Below are 18,477 nucleotides of genomic sequence, written 5' to 3' on the forward strand. Positions count from 1 at the left end.
CGTCAAATCAGAAAGCACTTTTAACTTTGTTGCAAATGAAATTATACTTTAAAAAAAACAGTTTGTAAAGTTGGGCAATCCCTAATGTTTTATATTACTTTTGTTTACACTAGGAATTCTTGTACTGTTTTTAGAACTGGTTTGCAGTGAAACTTTTGCATATTAAGCAAAATTTATAAAAATGCGACAGGATGGAATAAACTACCTGCTTAAAGGCTTAAAGTACTGTTCTTTAACCGTCATAATTTTTGTAAAACAATACTTGGAAAAAATAATAGTCTTACATTAAATCTAAAAATATTAAAATAATGCAAAAATTACTTACTCTGGGCAACAAACAAGTGGGTCTTGGTGGGGAATGGAAAGAGTGTCTTCATATTCATTACAAGTAGAGGCAGGACAACATGTTGAATTGCAACCTATTTTGTATTCAGGGCAACACTCATGATTTGAATTTTCTTCAAGGGTTTTAACAACTATTTCTTGGCATTGGGTTAAAGCATTGGCGTCTGGTGCATCATATGCTCTACATTCTTTACATAAGCAGTTGTATTCTGGACAGCAAGGATTGTATCCATTCACCTCAATTCTAGTCTTGCCGATCCCGCATGTTCTATTGTATTCAGGGCACTGGGTTATGATGTCTTCATTGCAGATTATTGTAACCAACGGACAGCAAGGCTGGAACGGGTTTTCTGCTAGAGTTAAGTTCCTTACTGTTTCATACCATGCCAGTCCTCTGTGTGGAACAGGGCCAGGGTATCCATCACCACAGTCAGCACACTCACAGCTGTAATTTTGGCAGCAAACTTCTGGGTTATGTATAACTTTAGGTACATGGTAATAACTGCATACTGGAGGTGCTGGGCAAGTCTGGTAGACAGATTTAAACGAATAGGAGCAGCTGCCGTTGTTATACATAAACTGAGAGCATACAAAAGTTGCACATGGGTTATGGCTAGGTACCACTGAATGGATTGGATAGACCTCATTATTGAATACACAATAAGGGGTAATATAGTTGACTATAAAGCAACCATCTGGGCCACGCTGCTGTGTGCATTCGTATGTTCTACAACTGTTGTATTTATCTGACCACGTTTCGTAAAGTTGATAAACAGAACTGTTGTGGTGGCAAACATTACAGACACATTCTTCTTTCCTGCAACAGTCAAGGTCATGTGTGCAGTTATATTCTGAATCAATAAATTCGTCGGAAATAACTTTAACAAAGTCAGAACCACAGTCAAGATTTGGGCAACCACCAGGTTGGCAGACAAATTCGTCCACAGGGCAACAGTAGTCTTCACGATTTGTTGTGACAACTTTCTCCAAAGCGCAAGTTGTATGGTTCGGCTGAACAGGGCACGGGATTCTATCACAAGTGTAAGACAGGCAGTTGGAGTCACAATCCCCAACAGGGCTTGTAGGTTCCCCTGTTGTGACTTGGAAACAGTTACCGCAATTTGGAGGAAAAGGGCAGAGACTAGGATCACTGGTACAAGTGCTGTTGAGAATGCAACCGCAAGCATCCCTTGCAGTTACTGTTGCTTTACAACCTATTTTTGCAGTACAGTTAAGTGTTGGGTTCACTGGGCATTCATAAGCATCTGGACAGCGGCAATATTTAACAGGGCAGACAGTCGTTGTGTTACTAAGTATCTGAGGTGCCTCGCATACAAGGTTTTCATTCTCATCAGGCGGGCATTCGCATTCATAATTGTGGCAGCAACCGTCAGGGTTTAGGGAAGTCATAACAAGCTGCTTTGGTGCTTCACATGATGGTTTTGAAGCACACAAACTTTGGTTGCATGCGCAGAAATACAACCCACAACACCCATAGTTTTCTAGTTCTCTATGAACAACAAATGGGCTTTCGCATGTTAAGTTGTATTGGTCACATATTGGGTTTTCAACTTTGCAAACCTTTTGATAAGTAGGACAGCATATGTCATCATCCACACAGCCTAGTTCTTCTCCTTCAGTTAAGCTTTGAATAACTTCTTCTTTTGTTTGATAACCAGGTGGGCATGGTTTACATTGGCATTCATACAGAGGACAGCAGTTGCCATAAGCAGGATCTGTCTGGTTAGTTGGTACAGCTATTTTATCATCTGAACATATTGGTGGAGTACAGCAACTTGCATTTTTACACAAAACTTCTTTTTCAGGACAGCACAAATAATTGGGATTTCTTGATGGTGGTACTTCTACTATTTCTTCACAGACAGATAGATCTTCAATGGAAATTTGAGGCTGTTGAGAACAGTTCATGCAAACACATTGGAACTGGTCACAACACTCATGTGTGCTTTCTATTTCCTTTTTATATTGGCCTCCAGTGCATGTAAGATTGGCATCGGGGCAAAGATGCAGTTTTTCACCATCACAGACAATCTTAACCAAAGGACAACAAGCTTGGTTCCTGTTCTCTTCTAAGGTCATGTTTATGGCCTTTTCATACCATGCTAGTGGTCTTGCAGGGCCAGATCCTGGGTAGTATAATCCACAGTCAATGCAATCACAGGTGTATGTAGGACAGCAATTGCTTGGACTGTATGTACCATTGGGAGCATAAAATTCTGGACATGTAGGTGCTGGTTGGCAAGTGACAGACTGGGAAACAAATGTGTTTATACAAGTGTCTGCTGTTCGCTGTTGCTTACATGTTAGCGTAAAACATGACGATATGTCATTGAGAATTGTGCCAATGGGGTAGTCAATGTTGTTGTAAACACATTTAGGGGTTGGTGTTGTCACTGTAAAACAACCATCCGGTCCACGAAGGCCACTGCAGAAGTACACAGAGCATGGGTCACCAGGATTTTTCCAGGAAGTGTACAAACCATGTTGCACACCATCCTGAAAGCAAACAGTACATAGGCATCTGTGGGTTGGACAACAATTGCTGTTTGATGTGCAACCATACTCAGGTGTTGTGTCATAGTATCCAAACTTTGCAAGTTTTAGGTAACCAGGCTGACATGTGAAATTAGGACAAGCTCCAGGTTTACAACCAATTGAATATGATGGGCAGCAGTTACTGTATGTGGTGCTGACGACTTCAAGAGAACATACTTCTGGTTTTTCAACTGGTGGACACGATTTTGGTTCACATGTGTAGTTCTTACATGTTGAGTGACAACCCCCAATGCTTGGTATTAAAGCTGACTCCTTTGGCACAAAACAGGAACCACAAGTGGGTGGGGATGGACATAAAGTAGGATCTTCTTGGCAAGTTGCATTGGTCACACATTGACAACTATCTCTAGAAACTGCTGTAGCCCTACACCCTGGTTTTGACGTGCAGTTTTCAACAAAAGGGTTCACTGGACACTCCAAAGAGTCTGGGCACCTGCAGTACTTGGAAGGACAAGGGCCTGTGGAGTTAAACAGCTGTTCAGGCAGTGTACACACTAAATGTGTAGTTGTATCTGGCGGGCATGTGCATTCATAAGTCTGGCAGCAACCAACAGTAACATTGGTAGGGACACTTATCATTCCTGATTGACAGGTTCCCTTTTCTGGACATTGATCTGCATCACACACACAGTGATAAGTTGGACAGCATCCTATGTCCGACAGATTTCGCTCAGCTTTAAATCCAGGTTCACAGGTGATATTGTATTGAGCACATACTTCTGATGTTTCAACATCTTTTATGCAAGCAACTTCATACTTCGGACAACACTCTGTGCTGTTCAAGCTGTTCACAACAGTTTCTCCAACTTCTAAGTTTGCAACAAGGTCTTCATAGGAAAAATAATCAGGGCCACAGCATGTAAGGTTGTCACTGCACACAAGTTTGGTTTTATTGCAACATTGGTAAAGAGGGTTTTCTTCTGCACTTTTAACCACTTCAATCTGACAAGGACTTGGAGTTAAAGGTGCTTGAGTCGGGCAAGTCTGGCAAACACACTCATACTCAGGGCAACATTCTTCTAGGCTGTTAGTTCTTGATGGTGTTTGACCAAGTGGGCATGTCATATTCCATTGCTCACACATACCTGATAATAAGTTTGATTCTACACATCTTTTTGCAGCCATTGGACAACAGATTTGATTTGGATTTTCGTCTAAAGTCATATTTACCATCATCTCATACTCCATCATTGGCGCCGTTGTTGTAGAATCATAACCGGACCCGCATTCTTTACAAACACATTTCTGTTCAGGACAGCAAACTCCCTCTGTGTAAGTAAGATTTAATTCCTCATAACCAGAACAAGAAAGTTCACTAGCACATCCTACTGTGACCTCTGATAAAATGGTGAAGCATAGGTTACCAAAGACCTGCTTCTTACATGCTTTCATCATACAAGGATCACTCGTCATTGGGTACTGCGCTCCAACTCCAAGTATAACGGTCTCACCGGATGAGGTTTGGTACTGACAGTATGGTGGGGTTCGTTCTATAGCATAGCAACCATCATAGGTTCTATTGAAAGTGCATGAAAGCTTATCACAGGTTGATGAGTCATCCCATGTTTGACCTGGACTGTAAGTATTGCCATTGTGGAAGCATGCATCACATACGCAATGGTAAGCAGGACAGCAATTGACATCAGTATCGTTTTTCTCTCTCTTAAATCCCTGAGGGCAGTTGACATCGTATGCGCTGCAGTAATCTGAAGTTGCTGCGTTTGGATCGCATATAGTTTTATATGGTCTGCAGCACTCTTGTTCAGGACCATCTGGGATAACAATTTCAACGGTAGAAGCTAGTGCCTCAAGCTGTTGCTTGGATTGGTAATGTGAACCACAATCTGGGCATTGGCATTCTACTTTTGGACAGCAGAAATAATCAAGATTTGAAGCTGGTGCCGTTACATTCACAAGAATCTTTGAGCCATTGCAGGAATTTTGTATTATCTTGTATTCTGTACAGTGAGACAGGACCTGGTCAACTGGATAGCAGACACATTTTGCAAGGCATCCACTTTCATCATAGACTGGGGTTGGGTATTGTCCAGGTAGAGTGCATAATTTATCTGGAGTGGGTTGATACTGTGGTAGGTTGTATTCTGCTGGTGTTTGGCTTGCATCACACTCGCAGGTCTGTGTAGGGCAACATCCTTGTTCTGTTGAGTTTGCCGCATCTGTTGCAACCTTGTACTGAGGACATGTTATGTTGTGGCAAGTTACATTATAACATGAACAAGTATAGGTCGGACAGCAAGCATCATTGTGTGCCTTTGAGGGATTGTAAATAGGAAGTGTTGTATTTAAATACATTCCATCGCAAGTTGGTGCTTCAGGGCAGATTGTTGGGTTACATACGCAATCATATTCTGGGCAGCACTCTGAAGTAGGGTTGGTACGATTTCTGATATAATTATCTGGGCAAGTGAAGTCTTCCCATTGCGGACACTCTGCACTGAGAATAGTTTCATTATGGCACATACAAGAGGTCATAGGGCAACAACTGTCAATATCGCCAGCAAGATATTCCGATATCCTTTTGTGGTATTTTGGACATGGTAAGGTAGGAGGAGTGTAACTTGGACAAGGTTGAGGAATGCACTGAGATACGGTGCAGTCAGCATCACAAGGGAGACTTCCAGGCACAACTCTTGTAGTGTTCAGCACTTGGCATTTGGTGCAAACAGGATCATCAGGACACAGCTGTGGGTCTGGCACACATTCAAAATCGATCGGACAATTGCAATTTTCCGCTGAGGTACGATTTACAAAAACACGACAGCCAGGACTGCTGGTACAGTTAGCACCAATGTCTGGACATTCACATTCGCAGTATGGCGTCTTGCATTCTGTGTTGGAGTACTTGATAACTTCATAAACACTGCTGCAGTTTAGTAGAGTCGCATTTGGGCAAACACATTCAAAAGTCGGACAGCATTCTCCAGGGTTTTTGAAATAGCGTGGTAGTTTATGTGGCATACACGATGTTGTGGTTACTGGGGGGCAGTAATTCTTTTGATATGTTGCCTCCAACCTTTTGCATTCTTGTATTTGTGTTGAGTTGAAACTGGGGCATATGTAACGGCCACAACCATCCACAGAAATTACAGAATCTCCTTCCAGCATTACTTCCAATGTGATTGGATGGTAACATGTGCGATTACAAACTGAAAACCAATTAGGATATCAAGAAATTAAAATTACAAAAACACATAAACAAACATTAAATTACAAAAACACAAATGTTTAAAATATTTAAATAATTAAGAATATGCTGTAGGCAAAATGTAGATGATTCAATTTAAAGTAAACTGTTAAAATTATATTTATGCTGTACTAATCTTATCAAGGAGACTTCAGCTTACCGCATTCAAATTCTGGGCAGCAGGAATTGCTTACAGAACTCATTCCAAGATAGTTGGGGTGTTTCATAGGATTTGTGCATTCATAGTCATACCATTGGGAACAAATGCTCTCCAACTGAGTACTGTTTTTGCAAACTGTAACATAAAAGTTCAAGTCAGTAAAATTATGAAATTGTAGCGTTTGAATGTATGCTCCACACTACACTCTACCAATTAAGGTCGCATTAAGGTCGTCCTGCAATGTAACAACTGCATGCTTTTTTCTTTTTGTTTTTTTTTTGTGTTTCACATTTACGTATTCGTCACCATTACAAATTATACTCGCTCAATGAACGCTACAATATGTTATTACTAAGTTTCAACTGCGGTATTTAGTAGGCTTTTTAAATGAATATATATATATATATATATATGTATACAACATTTTGTAGTAAACCTAGATCTTTGGAAAAAGGAGTTTTCTGTAAAACACCAAGTGTAAGTAATAGTTTATACGGGAAGTTGGTAAGACTAATAGACAGCAAGGAACCTCTTTTATTTAGTAAAATTACATTTACATACAGAAAACTCTACAATTATAAAAAAGCCTACTTACCACAATCATAATCTGGGCAGCAGTCATAGGTGTTTGGGAAGAAACCAACATAATTTGGCTCTTCATACACACTACAAGTAAAGTTGCCAGCCCATTCAGGGCACATGGAATCCAGCAAACTTTGTGGCTGACAAACTGAATTAAAGCAAACAGTAATCAATGTTTGTTTAAGTTATCAAAAGAAATCATCTGTAAATAAGTATTTGTTTAAACCAGCAAACTTTAATCAAGTTTAAAGGTTTAGGAGTTTAGATCCTAACTACCAGAAAGAACATACAGTAGACGCAATTTAATTAAAAAAAGATACATTGTAGTTAAGGATAGAGTTATATAAGTGAAAAAAATAAAAAAATAGTTACACACAAAGTTACGTATTAGGGGATTGAAAAACTGCACAATGGGTAAGAAACAATTCCCCTGTGTTGTTTTAATGCTGTTATTATGTGAGAAAAAATAGGTGTATTCACAATTTTTCATTAGTTCGACATACCGCATTCAAGTTCTTCACAGCAGGTATTTGGATCAGAGCCTGGAGATTGGTAAGAGACGGGAACTGCTTTTTTGTACTTTGGACAAGAAATAGCAAGCGGGCAGGTGGAGTTATCACTCGTTTTAATGTGCGGACATTCATTTTCCAAGAATGTACATTCCAGTTGATTGCACATACTGTCGAACCATAGAAGACCAACCTACAAAACACAAAAGTTCTAAAGTACTTCGATGAGAAAGCTGGGATTAAACAAAAAAATTGCCACCCAATATTAAATCAACCAACTAAAAAACGACCTTTAAAGAATTACTTTAAAAATCTAAAAAAAAACCAGTATTCTAAAAAATGCTTATGATCTAATCAAAAAATATTAAAATCTGAAAAACTACAAGGTAGTTTTAAAGAATTGTTGAGAAATTAAAATGTTAAGTTTTCCCAAACTTTTGCAAACAACCATAAGTGGTTTAAGACCAATAACTGAATAAAACTAAACAAAAAATTAAAAATAAACCACAACTTACCGATCGTGTAATATTATTGCGATCTATACAATATGAAGGACACACCCCTGGTGGAGCTTCTGCAATGGAAGCCAGTAAAATACACATAAATCAAATACTAATAATCGCACAAAATACCTGTAACAAGCGTAGTATGTGGGGGTAGAGTGGTGGATATAAAAAGTGGGGTTGTAGTTGAAACACCAGTTAAAGTAACTTGTCCAGTACCAGTACTCGAAACAGAAAATGTAGTAAGACCAAACCCTGCTGTAGTTGTTGAACCAAATGTAGGAACAGCAATGGAAACTGTGGTCTGAGTTTCACTAACACCTAGGGAAGTAGTCTGACCAGGTCCAGTTGTTGCTGGTACCAAGGTAGTCTGACTAGGTCCAGTTGTTGTTGGTGCAAAGGTAGTCTGACTAGGTCCAGTTGTTGTTGGTACCAAGGTAGTCTGACTAGGTCCAGTTGTTGTTGGTGCCAAAGTAGTCTGACTAGGTCCAGTTGTTGTTGGTACCAAGGTAGTCTGACCAGGTCCAGTTGTTGTTGGAGCAAAGGTAGTCTGACTAGGTCCAGTTGTTGTTGGTACCAAGGTAGTCTGACTAGGTCCAGTTGTTGTTGGTACCAAGGTAGTCTGACTAGGTCCAGTTGTTGTTGGTACCAAAGTAGTCTGACTAGGTCCAGTTGTTGTTGGTGCAAAAGTAGTCTGACTAGGTCCAGTTGTTGTTGGTGCAAAGGTAGTCTGACTAGGTCCAGTTGTTGTTGGTGCAAAGGTAGTCTGACTAGGTCCAGTTGTTGTTGGTACCAAGGTAGTCTGACTAGGTCCAGTTGTTGTTGGTGCAAAGGTAGTCTGACTTGGTCCAGTTGTTGTTGGTACCAAAGTAGTCTGACCAGGTCCAGTTGTTGTTGGTACCAATGTAGTCTGACTAGGTCCAGTTGTTGTTGGTGCAAAAGTAGTCTGACTAGGTCCAGTTGTTGTTGGTACCAATGTAGTCTGACTAGGTCCAGTTGTTGTTGGTGCAAAAGTAGTCTGACTAGGTCCAGTTGTTGTTGGTACCAAAGTAGTCTGACTAGGTCCAGTTGTTGTTGGTGCCAAAGTAGTCTGACTAGGTCCAGTTGTTGTTGGTGCCAAAGTAGTCTGACTAGGTCCAGTTGTTGTTGGTGCCAAAGTAGTCTGACTAGGTCCAGTTGTTGTTGGTGCCAAAGTAGTCTGACTAGGTCCAGTTGTTGTTGGTGCCAAAGTAGTCTGACTAGGTCCAGTTGTTGTTGGTGCAAAGGTAGTCTGACTAGGTCCAGTTGTTGTTGGTGCAAAGGTAGTCTGACTAGGTCCAGTTGTTGTTGGTGCAAAGGTAGTCTGACTAGGTCCAGTTGTTGTTGGTGCAAAGGTAGTCTGACTAGGTCCAGTTGTTGTTGGTGCAAAGGTAGTCTGACTAGGTCCAGTTGTTGTTGGTACCAAAGTAGTCTGACTAGGTCCAGTTGTTGTTGGTACCAAAGTAGTCTGACTAGGTCCAGTTGTTGTTGGTGCAAAGGTAGTCTGACTAGGTCCAGTTGTTGTTGGTACCAAAGTAGTCTGACTAGGTCCAGTTGTTGTTGGTGCAAAGGTAGTCTGACTAGGTCCAGTTGTTGTTGGTGCAAGGTAGTCTGACTAGGTCCAGTTGTTGTTGGTGCAAAGGTAGTCTGACTAGGTCCAGTTGTTGTTGGTGGAAAGGTAGTCTGACTAGGTCCAGTTGTTGTTGGTACCAAAGTAGTCTGACTAGGTCCAGTTGTTGTTGGTACCAATGTAGTCTGACTAGGTCCAGTTGTTGTTGGTACCAAGGTAGTCTGACTAGGTCCAGTTGTTGTTGGTGCAAAGGTAGTCTGACTAGGTCCAGTTGTTGTTGGTGCAAAGGTAGTCTGACTAGGTCCAGTTGTTGTTGGTGCAAAGGTAGTCTGACTAGGTCCAGTTGTTGTTGGTACCAAGGTAGTCTGACTAGGTCCAGTTGTTGTTGGTACCAAGGTAGTCTGACTAGGTCCAGTTGTTGTTGGTACCAAGGTAGTCTGACTAGGTCCAGTTGTTGTTGGTACCAAGGTAGTCTGACCAGGTCCAGTTGTTGTTGGTACCAAGGTAGTCTGACCAGGTCCAGTTGTTGTTGGAGCAAAGGTAGTCTGACTAGGTCCAGTTGTTGTTGGTACCAAGGTAGTCTGACTAGGTCCAGTTGTTGTTGGTGCCAAAGTAGTCTGACTAGGTCCAGTTGTTGTTGGTGCAAAGGTAGTCTGACTAGGTCCAGTTGTTGTTGGTACCAAAGTAGTCTGACTAGGTCCAGTTGTTGTTGGTACCAATGTAGTCTGACTAGGTCCAGTTGTTGTTGGTGCAAAAGTAGTCTGACTAGGTCCAGTTGTTGTTGGTACCAATGTAGTCTGACTAGGTCCAGTTGTTGTTGGTGCAAAAGTAGTCTGACTAGGTCCAGTTGTTGTTGGTACCAAAGTAGTCTGACTAGGTCCAGTTGTTGTTGGTGCAAAAGTAGTCTGACTAGGTCCAGTTGTTGTTGGTGCAAAGGTAGTCTGACTAGGTCCAGTTGTTGTTGGTGCAAAGGTAGTCTGACTAGGTCCAGTTGTTGTTGGTACCAAGGTAGTCTGACTAGGTCCAGTTGTTGTTGGTACCAAGGTAGTCTGACTAGGTCCAGTTGTTGTTGGTGCAAAGGTAGTCTGACTTGGTCCAGTTGTTGTTGGTACCAAGGTAGTCTGACTAGGTCCAGTTGTTGTTGGTACCAAGGTAGTCTGACTAGGTCCAGTTGTTGTTGGTGCAAAGGTAGTCTGACTAGGTCCAGTTGTTGTTGGTGCAAAGGTAGTCTGACTAGGTCCAGTTGTTGTTGGTACCAAAGTAGTCTGACTAGGTCCAGTTGTTGTTGGTACCAATGTAGTCTGACTAGGTCCAGTTGTTGTTGGTGCAAAGGTAGTCTGACTAGGTCCAGTTGTTGTTGGTACCAAAGTAGTCTGACTAGGTCCAGTTGTTGTTGGTACCAATGTAGTCTGACTAGGTCCAGTTGTTGTTGGTGCAAAGGTAGTCTGACTAGGTCCAGTTGTTGTTGGTACCAAAGTAGTCTGACTAGGTCCAGTTGTTGTTGGTGCAAAAGTAGTCTGACTAGGTCCAGTTGTTGTTGGTGCAAAAGTAGTCTGACTAGGTCCAGTTGTTGTTGGTACCAAAGTAGTCTGACTAGGTCCAGTTGTTGTTGGTGCAAAAGTAGTCTGACTAGGTCCAGTTGTTGTTGGTGCAAAAGTAGTCTGACTAGGTCCAGTTGTTGTTGGTACCAATGTAGTCTGACTAGGTCCAGTTGTTGTTGGTGCAAAAGTAGTCTGACTAGGTCCAGTTGTTGTTGGAACCAAAGTAGTCTGACTAGGTCTAGTTGTTGTTGGTGCAAAAGTAGTCTGACTAGGTCCAGTTGTTGTTGGTGCAAAAGTAGTCTGACTAGGTCCAGTTGTTGTTGGTACCAATGTAGTCTGACTAGGTCCAGTTGTTGTTGGTGCAAAAGTAGTCTGACTAGGTCCAGTTGTTGTTGGTACCAAAGTAGTCTGACTAGGTCTAGTTGTTGTTGGTGCAAAAGTAGTCTGACTAGGTCCAGTTGTTGTTGGTGCAAAAGTAGTCTGACTAGGTCCAGTTGTTGTTGGTGCAAAGGTAGTCTGACTAGGTCCAGTTGTTGTTGGTGCAAAGGTAGTCTGACTAGGTCCAGTTGTTGTTGGTACCAAGGTAGTCTGACTAGGTCCAGTTGTTGTTGGTGCAAAGGTAGTCTGACTTGGTCCAGTTGTTGTTGGTACCAAAGTAGTCTGACTAGGTCCAGTTGTTGTTGGTACCAAGGTAGTCTGACTAGGTCCAGTTGTTGTTGGTGCAAAAGTAGTCTGACTAGGTCCAGTTGTTGTTGGTGCAAAAGTAGTCTGACTAGGTCCAGTTGTTGTTGGTGCAAAGGTAGTCTGACTAGGTCCAGTTGTTGTTGGTGCAAAGGTAGTCTGACTAGGTCCAGTTGTTGTTGGTACCAAGGTAGTCTGACTTAGGTCCAGTTGTTGTTGGTGCAAAGGTAGTCTGACTTGGTCCAGTTGTTGTTGGTACCAAAGTAGTCTGACTAGGTCCAGTTGTTGTTGGTACCAAGGTAGTCTGACTAGGTCCAGTTGTTGTTGGTGCAAAGGTAGTCTGACTAGGTCCAGTTGTTGTTGGTGCAAAGGTAGTCTGACTAGGTCCAGTTGTTGTTGGTACCAAAGTAGTCTGACTAGGTCCAGTTGTTGTTGGTACCAATGTAGTCTGACTAGGTCCAGTTGTTGTTGGTGCAAAGGTAGTCTGACTAGGTCCAGTTGTTGTTGGTACCAAAGTAGTCTGACTAGGTCCAGTTGTTGTTGGTGCAAAAGTAGTCTGACTAGGTCCAGTTGTTGTTGGTGCAAAAGTAGTCTGACTAGGTCCAGTTGTTGTTGGTACCAAAGTAGTCTGACTAGGTCCAGTTGTTGTTGGTACCAATGTAGTCTGACTAGGTCCAGTTGTTGTTGGTGCAAAGGTAGTCTGACTAGGTCCAGTTGTTGTTGGTACCAAAGTAGTCTGACTAGGTCCAGTTGTTGTTGGTGCAAAAGTAGTCTGACTAGGTCCAGTTGTTGTTGGTACCAAAGTAGTCTGACTAGGTCTAGTTGTTGTTGGTGCAAAAGTAGTCTGACTAGGTCCAGTTGTTGTTGGTGCAAAAGTAGTCTGACTAGGTCCAGTTGTTGTTGGTGCCAAAGTAGTCTGACTAGGTCCAGTTGTTGTTGGTACCAAGGTAGTCTGACCAGGTCCAGTTGTTGTTGGAGCAAAGGTAGTCTGACTAGGTCCAGTTGTTGTTGGTACCAAGGTAGTCTGACTAGGTCCAGTTGTTGTTGGTACCAAGGTAGTCTGACCAGGTCCAGTTGTTGTTGGAGCAAAGGTAGTCTGACTAGGTCCAGTTGTTGTTGGAGCAAAGGTAGTCTGACTAGGTCCAGTTGTTGTTGGTACCAAAGTAGTCTGACTAGGTCCAGTTGTTGTTGGTACCAAGGTAGTCTGACTAGGTCCAGTTGTTGTTGGAGCAAAGGTAGTCTGACTAGGTCCAGTTGTTGTTGGTACCAAGGTAGTCTGACTAGGTCCAGTTGTTGTTGGTGCCAAAGTAGTCTGACTAGGTCCAGTTGTTGTTGGTACCAAGGTAGTCTGACCAGGTCCAGTTGTTGTTGGAGCAAAGGTAGTCTGACTAGGTCCAGTTGTTGTTGGTACCAAGGTAGTCTGACTAGGTCCAGTTGTTGTTGGTGCAAAGGTAGTCTGACTTGGTCCAGTTGTTGTTGGTACCAAAGTAGTCTGACTAGGTCCAGTTGTTGTTGGTACCAAGGTAGTCTGACTAGGTCCAGTTGTTGTTGGTGCAAAAGTAGTCTGACTAGGTCCAGTTGTTGTTGGTGCAAAAGTAGTCTGACTAGGTCCAGTTGTTGTTGGTGCAAAGGTAGTCTGACTAGGTCCAGTTGTTGTTGGTGCAAAGGTAGTCTGACTAGGTCCAGTTGTTGTTGGTACCAAGGTAGTCTGACTAGGTCCAGTTGTTGTTGGTGCAAAGGTAGTCTGACTTGGTCCAGTTGTTGTTGGTACCAAAGTAGTCTGACTAGGTCCAGTTGTTGTTGGTACCAAGGTAGTCTGACTAGGTCCAGTTGATGTTGGTGCAAAGGTAGTCTGACTAGGTCCAGTTGTTGTTGGTGCAAAGGTAGTCTGACTAGGTCCAGTTGTTGTTGGTACCAAGGTAGTCTGACTAGGTCCAGTTGTTGTTGGTGCAAAGGTAGTCTGACTTGGTCCAGTTGTTGTTGGTACCAAAGTAGTCTGACTAGGTCCAGTTGTTGTTGGTACCAAGGTAGTCTGACTAGGTCCAGTTGTTGTTGGTGCAAAGGTAGTCTGACTAGGTCCAGTTGTTGTTGGTGCAAAGGTAGTCTGACTAGGTCCAGTTGTTGTTGGTACCAAAGTAGTCTGACTAGGTCCAGTTGTTGTTGGTGCAAAGGTAGTCTGACTAGGTCCAGTTGTTGTTGGTACCAAGGTAGTCTGACTAGGTCCAGTTGTTGTTGGTGCAAAGGTAGTCTGACTAGGTCCAGTTGTTGTTGGTGCAAAGGTAGTCTGACTAGGTCCAGTTGTTGTTGGTACCAAAGTAGTCTGACTAGGTCCAGTTGTTGTTGGTACCAATGTAGTCTGACTAGGTCCAGTTGTTGTTGGTACCAAGGTAGTCTGAATAGGTCCAGTTGTTGTTGGTGCAAAGGTAGTCTGAATAGGTCCAGTTGTTGTTGGTGCAAAGGTAGTCTGACTAGGTCCAGTTGTTGTTGGTGCAAAGGTAGTCTGACTAGGTCCAGTTGTTGTTGGTGCAAAGGTAGTCTGACTAGGTCCAGTTGTTGTTGGTGCAAAGGTAGTCTGACTAGGTCCAGTTGTTGTTGGTGCAAAGGTAGTCTGACTAGGTCCAGTTGTTGTTGGTACCAAGGTAGTCTGACTAGGTCCAGTTGTTGTTGGAGCAAAGGTAGTCTGACTAGGTCCAGTTGTTGTTGGTACCAAGGTAGTCTGACTAGGTCCAGTTGTTGTTGGTGCCAAAGTAGTCTGACTAGGTCCAGTTGTTGTTGGTACCAAGGTAGTCTGACCAGGTCCAGTTGTTGTTGGAGCAAAGGTAGTCTGACTAGGTCCAGTTGTTGTTGGTACCAAGGTAGTCTGACTAGGTCCAGTTGTTGTTGGTGCCAAAGTAGTCTGACTAGGTCCAGTTGTTGTTGGTGCAAAGGTAGTCTGACTAGGTCCAGTTGTTGTTGGTACCAAAGTAGTCTGACTAGGTCCAGTTGTTGTTGGTACCAATGTAGTCTGACTAGGTCCAGTTGTTGTTGGTGCAAAAGTAGTCTGACTAGGTCCAGTTGTTGTTGGTACCAATGTAGTCTGACTAGGTCCAGTTGTTGTTGGTGCAAAAGTAGTCTGACTAGGTCCAGTTGTTGTTGGTACCAAAGTAGTCTGACTAGGTCTAGTTGTTGTTGGTGCAAAAGTAATCTGACTAGGTCCAGTTGTTGTTGGTGCAAAAGTAGTCTGACTAGGTCCAGTTGTTGTTGGTGCAAAGGTAGTCTGACTAGGTCCAGTTGTTGTTGGTGCAAAGGTAGTCTGACTAGGTCCAGTTGTTGTTGGTACCAAGGTAGTCTGACTAGGTCCAGTTGTTGTTGGTGCAAAGGTAGTCTGACTTGGTCCAGTTGTTGTTGGTACCAAAGTAGTCTGACTAGGTCCAGTTGTTGTTGGTACCAAGGTAGTCTGACTAGGTCCAGTTGTTGTTGGTGCAAAGGTAGTCTGACTAGGTCCAGTTGTTGTTGGTGCAAAGGTAGTCTGACTAGGTCCAGTTGTTGTTGGTACCAAAGTAGTCTGACTAGGTCCAGTTGTTGTTGGTACCAATGTAGTCTGACTAGGTCCAGTTGTTGTTGGTGCAAAGGTAGTCTGACTAGGCCCAGTTGTTGTTGGTACCAAAGTAGTCTGACTAGGTCCAGTTGTTGTTGGTGCAAAAGTAGTCTGACTAGGTCCAGTTGTTGTTGTGCAAAAGTAGTCTGACTAGGTCCAGTTGTTGTTGGTACCAAAGTAGTCTGACTAGGTCCAGTTGTTGTTGGTACCAATGTAGTCTGACTAGGTCCAGTTGTTGTTGGTGCAAAGGTAGTCTGACTAGGTCCAGTTGTTGTTGGTACCAAAGTAGTCTGACTAGGTCCAGTTGTTGTTGGTGCAAAAGTAGTCTGACTAGGTCCAGTTGTTGTTGGTGCAAAGTAGTCTGACTAGGTCCAGTTGTTGTTGGTACCAAAGTAGTCTGACTAGGTCCAGTTGTTGTTGGTGCAAAAGTAGTCTGACTAGGTCCAGTTGTTGTTGGAACCAAAGTAGTCTGACTAGGTCTAGTTGTTGTTGGTGCAAAAGTAGTCTGACTAGGTCCAGTTGTTGTTGGTGCAAAAGTAGTCTGACTAGGTCCAGTTGTTGTTGGTACCAATGTAGTCTGATTAGGTCCAGTTGTTGTTGGTGCAAAAGTAGTCTGACTAGGTCCAGTTGTTGTTGGTACCAAAGTAGTCTGACTAGGTCTAGTTGTTGTTGGTGCAAAAGTAGTCTGACTAGGTCCAGTTGTTGTTGGTGCAAAAGTAGTCTGACTAGGTCCAGTTTTGTTGGTGCAAAGGTAGTCTGACTAGGTCCAGTTGTTGTTGGTGCAAAGGTAGTCTGACTAGGTCCAGTTGTTGTTGGTACCAAGGTAGTCTGACTAGGTCCAGTTGTTGTTGGTGCAAAGGTAGTCTGACTTGGTCCAGTTGTTGTTGGTACCAAAGTAGTCTGACTAGGTCCAGTTGTTGTTGGTACCAAGGTAGTCTGACTAGGTCCAGTTGTTGTTGGTGCAAAAGTAGTCTGACTAGGTCCAGTTGTTGTTGGTGCAAAGGTAGTCTGACTAGGTCCAGTTGTTGTTGGTGCAAAGGTAGTCTGACTAGGTCCAGTTGTTGTTGGTACCAAGGTAGTCTGACTAGGTCCAGTTGTTGTTGGTGCAAAGGTAGTCTGACTTGGTCCAGTTGTTGTTGGTACCAAAGTAGTCTGACTAGGTCCAGTTGTTGTTGGTACCAAGGTAGTCTGACTAGGTCCAGTTGATGTTGGTGCAAAGGTAGTCTGACTAGGTCCAGTTGTTGTTGGTGCAAAGGTAGTCTGACTAGGTCCAGTTGTTGTTGGTACCAAAGTAGTCTGACTAGGTCCAGTTGTTGTTGGTACCAATGTAGTCTGACTAGGTCCAGTTGTTGTTGGTGCAAAGGTAGTCTGACTAGGTCCAGTTGTTGTTGGTACCAAAGTAGTCTGACTAGGTCCAGTTGTTGTTGGTGCAAAAGTAGTCTGACTAGGTCCAGTTGTTGTTGGTGCAAAAGTAGTCTGACTAGGTCCAGTTGTTGTTGGTACCAAAGTAGTCTGACTAGGTCCAGTTGTTGTTGGTACCAATGTAGTCTGACTAGGTCCAGTTGTTGTTGGTGCAAAGGTAGTCTGACTAGGTTCAGTTGTTGTTGGTACCAAAGTAGTCTGACTAGGTCCAGTTGTTGTTGGTGCAAAAGTAGTCTGACTAGGTCCAGTTGTTGTTGGTACCAAGGTAGTCTGACTAGGTCCAGTTGTTGTTGGTGCAAAGGTAGTCTGACTAGGTCCAGTTGTTGTTGGTGCAAAGGTAGTCTGACTAGGTCCAGTTGTTGTTGGTACCAAAGTAGTCTGACTAGGTCCAGTTGTTGTTGGTACCAATGTAGTCTGACTAGGTCCAGTTGTTGTTGGTGCAAAGGTAGTCTGACTAGGTCCAGTTGTTGTTGGTACCAAAGTAGTCTGACTAGGTCCAGTTGTTGTTGGTGCAAAAGTAGTCTGACTAGGTCCAGTTGTTGTTGGTGCAAAAGTAGTCTGACTAGGTCCAGTTGTTGTTGGTACCAAAGTAGTCTGACTAGGTCCAGTTGTTGTTGGTACCAATGTAGTCTGACTAGGTCCAGTTGTTGTTGGTGCAAAGGTAGTCTGACTAGGTCCAGTTGTTGTTGGTACCAAAGTAGTCTGACTAGGTCCAGTTGTTGTTGGTGCAAAAGTAGTCTGACTAGGTCCAGTTGTTGTTGGTACCAAAGTAGTCTGACTAGGTCCAGTTGTTGTTGGTACCAATGTAGTCTGACTAGGTCCAGTTGTTGTTGGTACCAAGGTAGTCTGACTAGGTCCAGTTGTTGTTGATGCCAAAGTAGTCTGACTAGGTCCAGTTGTTGTTGGTACCAAGGTAGTCTGACTAGGTCCAGTTGTTGTTGGTGCAAAGGTAGTCTGACTAGGTCCAGTTGTTGTTGGTGCAAAGGTAGTCTGACTAGGTCCAGTTGTTGTTGGTACCAAGGTAGTCTGACTAGGTCCAGTTGTTGTTGGAGCAAAGGTAGTCTGACTAGGTCCAGTTGTTGTTGGTACCAAGGTAGTCTGACTAGGTCTAGTTGTTGTTGGTGCAAAAGTAGTCTGACTAGGTCCAGTTGTTGTTGGTGCAAAAGTAGTCTGACTAGGTCCAGTTGTTGTTGGTGCAAAGGTAGTCTGACTAGGTCCAGTTGTTGTTGGTGCAAAGGTAGTCTGACTAGGTCCAGTTGTTGTTGGTACCAAGGTAGTCTGACTAGGTCCAGTTGTTGTTGGTGCAAAGGTAGTCTGACTTGGTCCAGTTGTTGTTGGTACCAAAGTAGTCTGACTAGGTCCAGTTGTTGTTGGTACCAAGGTAGTCTGACTAGGTCCAGTTGTTGTTGGTGCAAAAGTAGTCTGACTAGGTCCAGTTGTTGTTGGTGCAAAGGTAGTCTGACTAGGTCCAGTTGTTGTTGGTGCAAAGGTAGTCTGACTAGGTCCAGTTGTTGTTGGTACCAAGGTAGTCTGACTAGGTCCAGTTGTTGTTGGTGCAAAGGTAGTCTGACTTGGTCCAGTTGTTGTTGGTACCAAAGTAGTCTGACTAGGTCCAGTTGTTGTTGGTACCAAGGTAGTCTGACTAGGTCCAGTTGATGTTGGTGCAAAGGTAGTCTGACTAGGTCCAGTTGTTGTTGGTGCAAGGTAGTCTGACTAGGTCCAGTTGTTGTTGGTACCAAAGTAGTCTGACTAGGTCCAGTTGTTGTTGGTACCAATGTAGTCTGACT

At 43.1% G+C, this 18,477-nt stretch overlaps 1 protein-coding gene across 1 annotated transcript in view; it reads right to left on the bottom strand.

The window, feature by feature from the left end:
* The window catches only part of LOC149734639 (uncharacterized), a 40,637-nt gene that overhangs the window by 3,116 nt on the left and 19,044 nt on the right, over nt 1–18,477 (bottom strand). Inside the window, exons 25-30 of the mRNA XM_089880205.1 lie at nt 8,011–8,235; nt 7,894–7,952; nt 7,373–7,571; nt 6,883–7,017; nt 6,288–6,422; nt 326–6,089 (exon numbers count right to left, since the gene is read on the bottom strand). Of these exons, the coding sequence (XP_089736331.1) occupies nt 326–6,089; nt 6,288–6,422; nt 6,883–7,017; nt 7,373–7,571; nt 7,894–7,952; nt 8,011–8,235 (6,517 nt within the window). The remainder of the gene's footprint in view (nt 1–325; nt 6,090–6,287; nt 6,423–6,882; nt 7,018–7,372; nt 7,572–7,893; nt 7,953–8,010; nt 8,236–18,477) is intronic.

Source organism: Ciona robusta, chromosome 6 (assembly GCF_009617815.1).
Source record: "Ciona robusta chromosome 6, ASM961781v2".
NCBI classification, from domain to species: domain Eukaryota; kingdom Metazoa; phylum Chordata; class Ascidiacea; order Phlebobranchia; family Cionidae; genus Ciona; species Ciona robusta.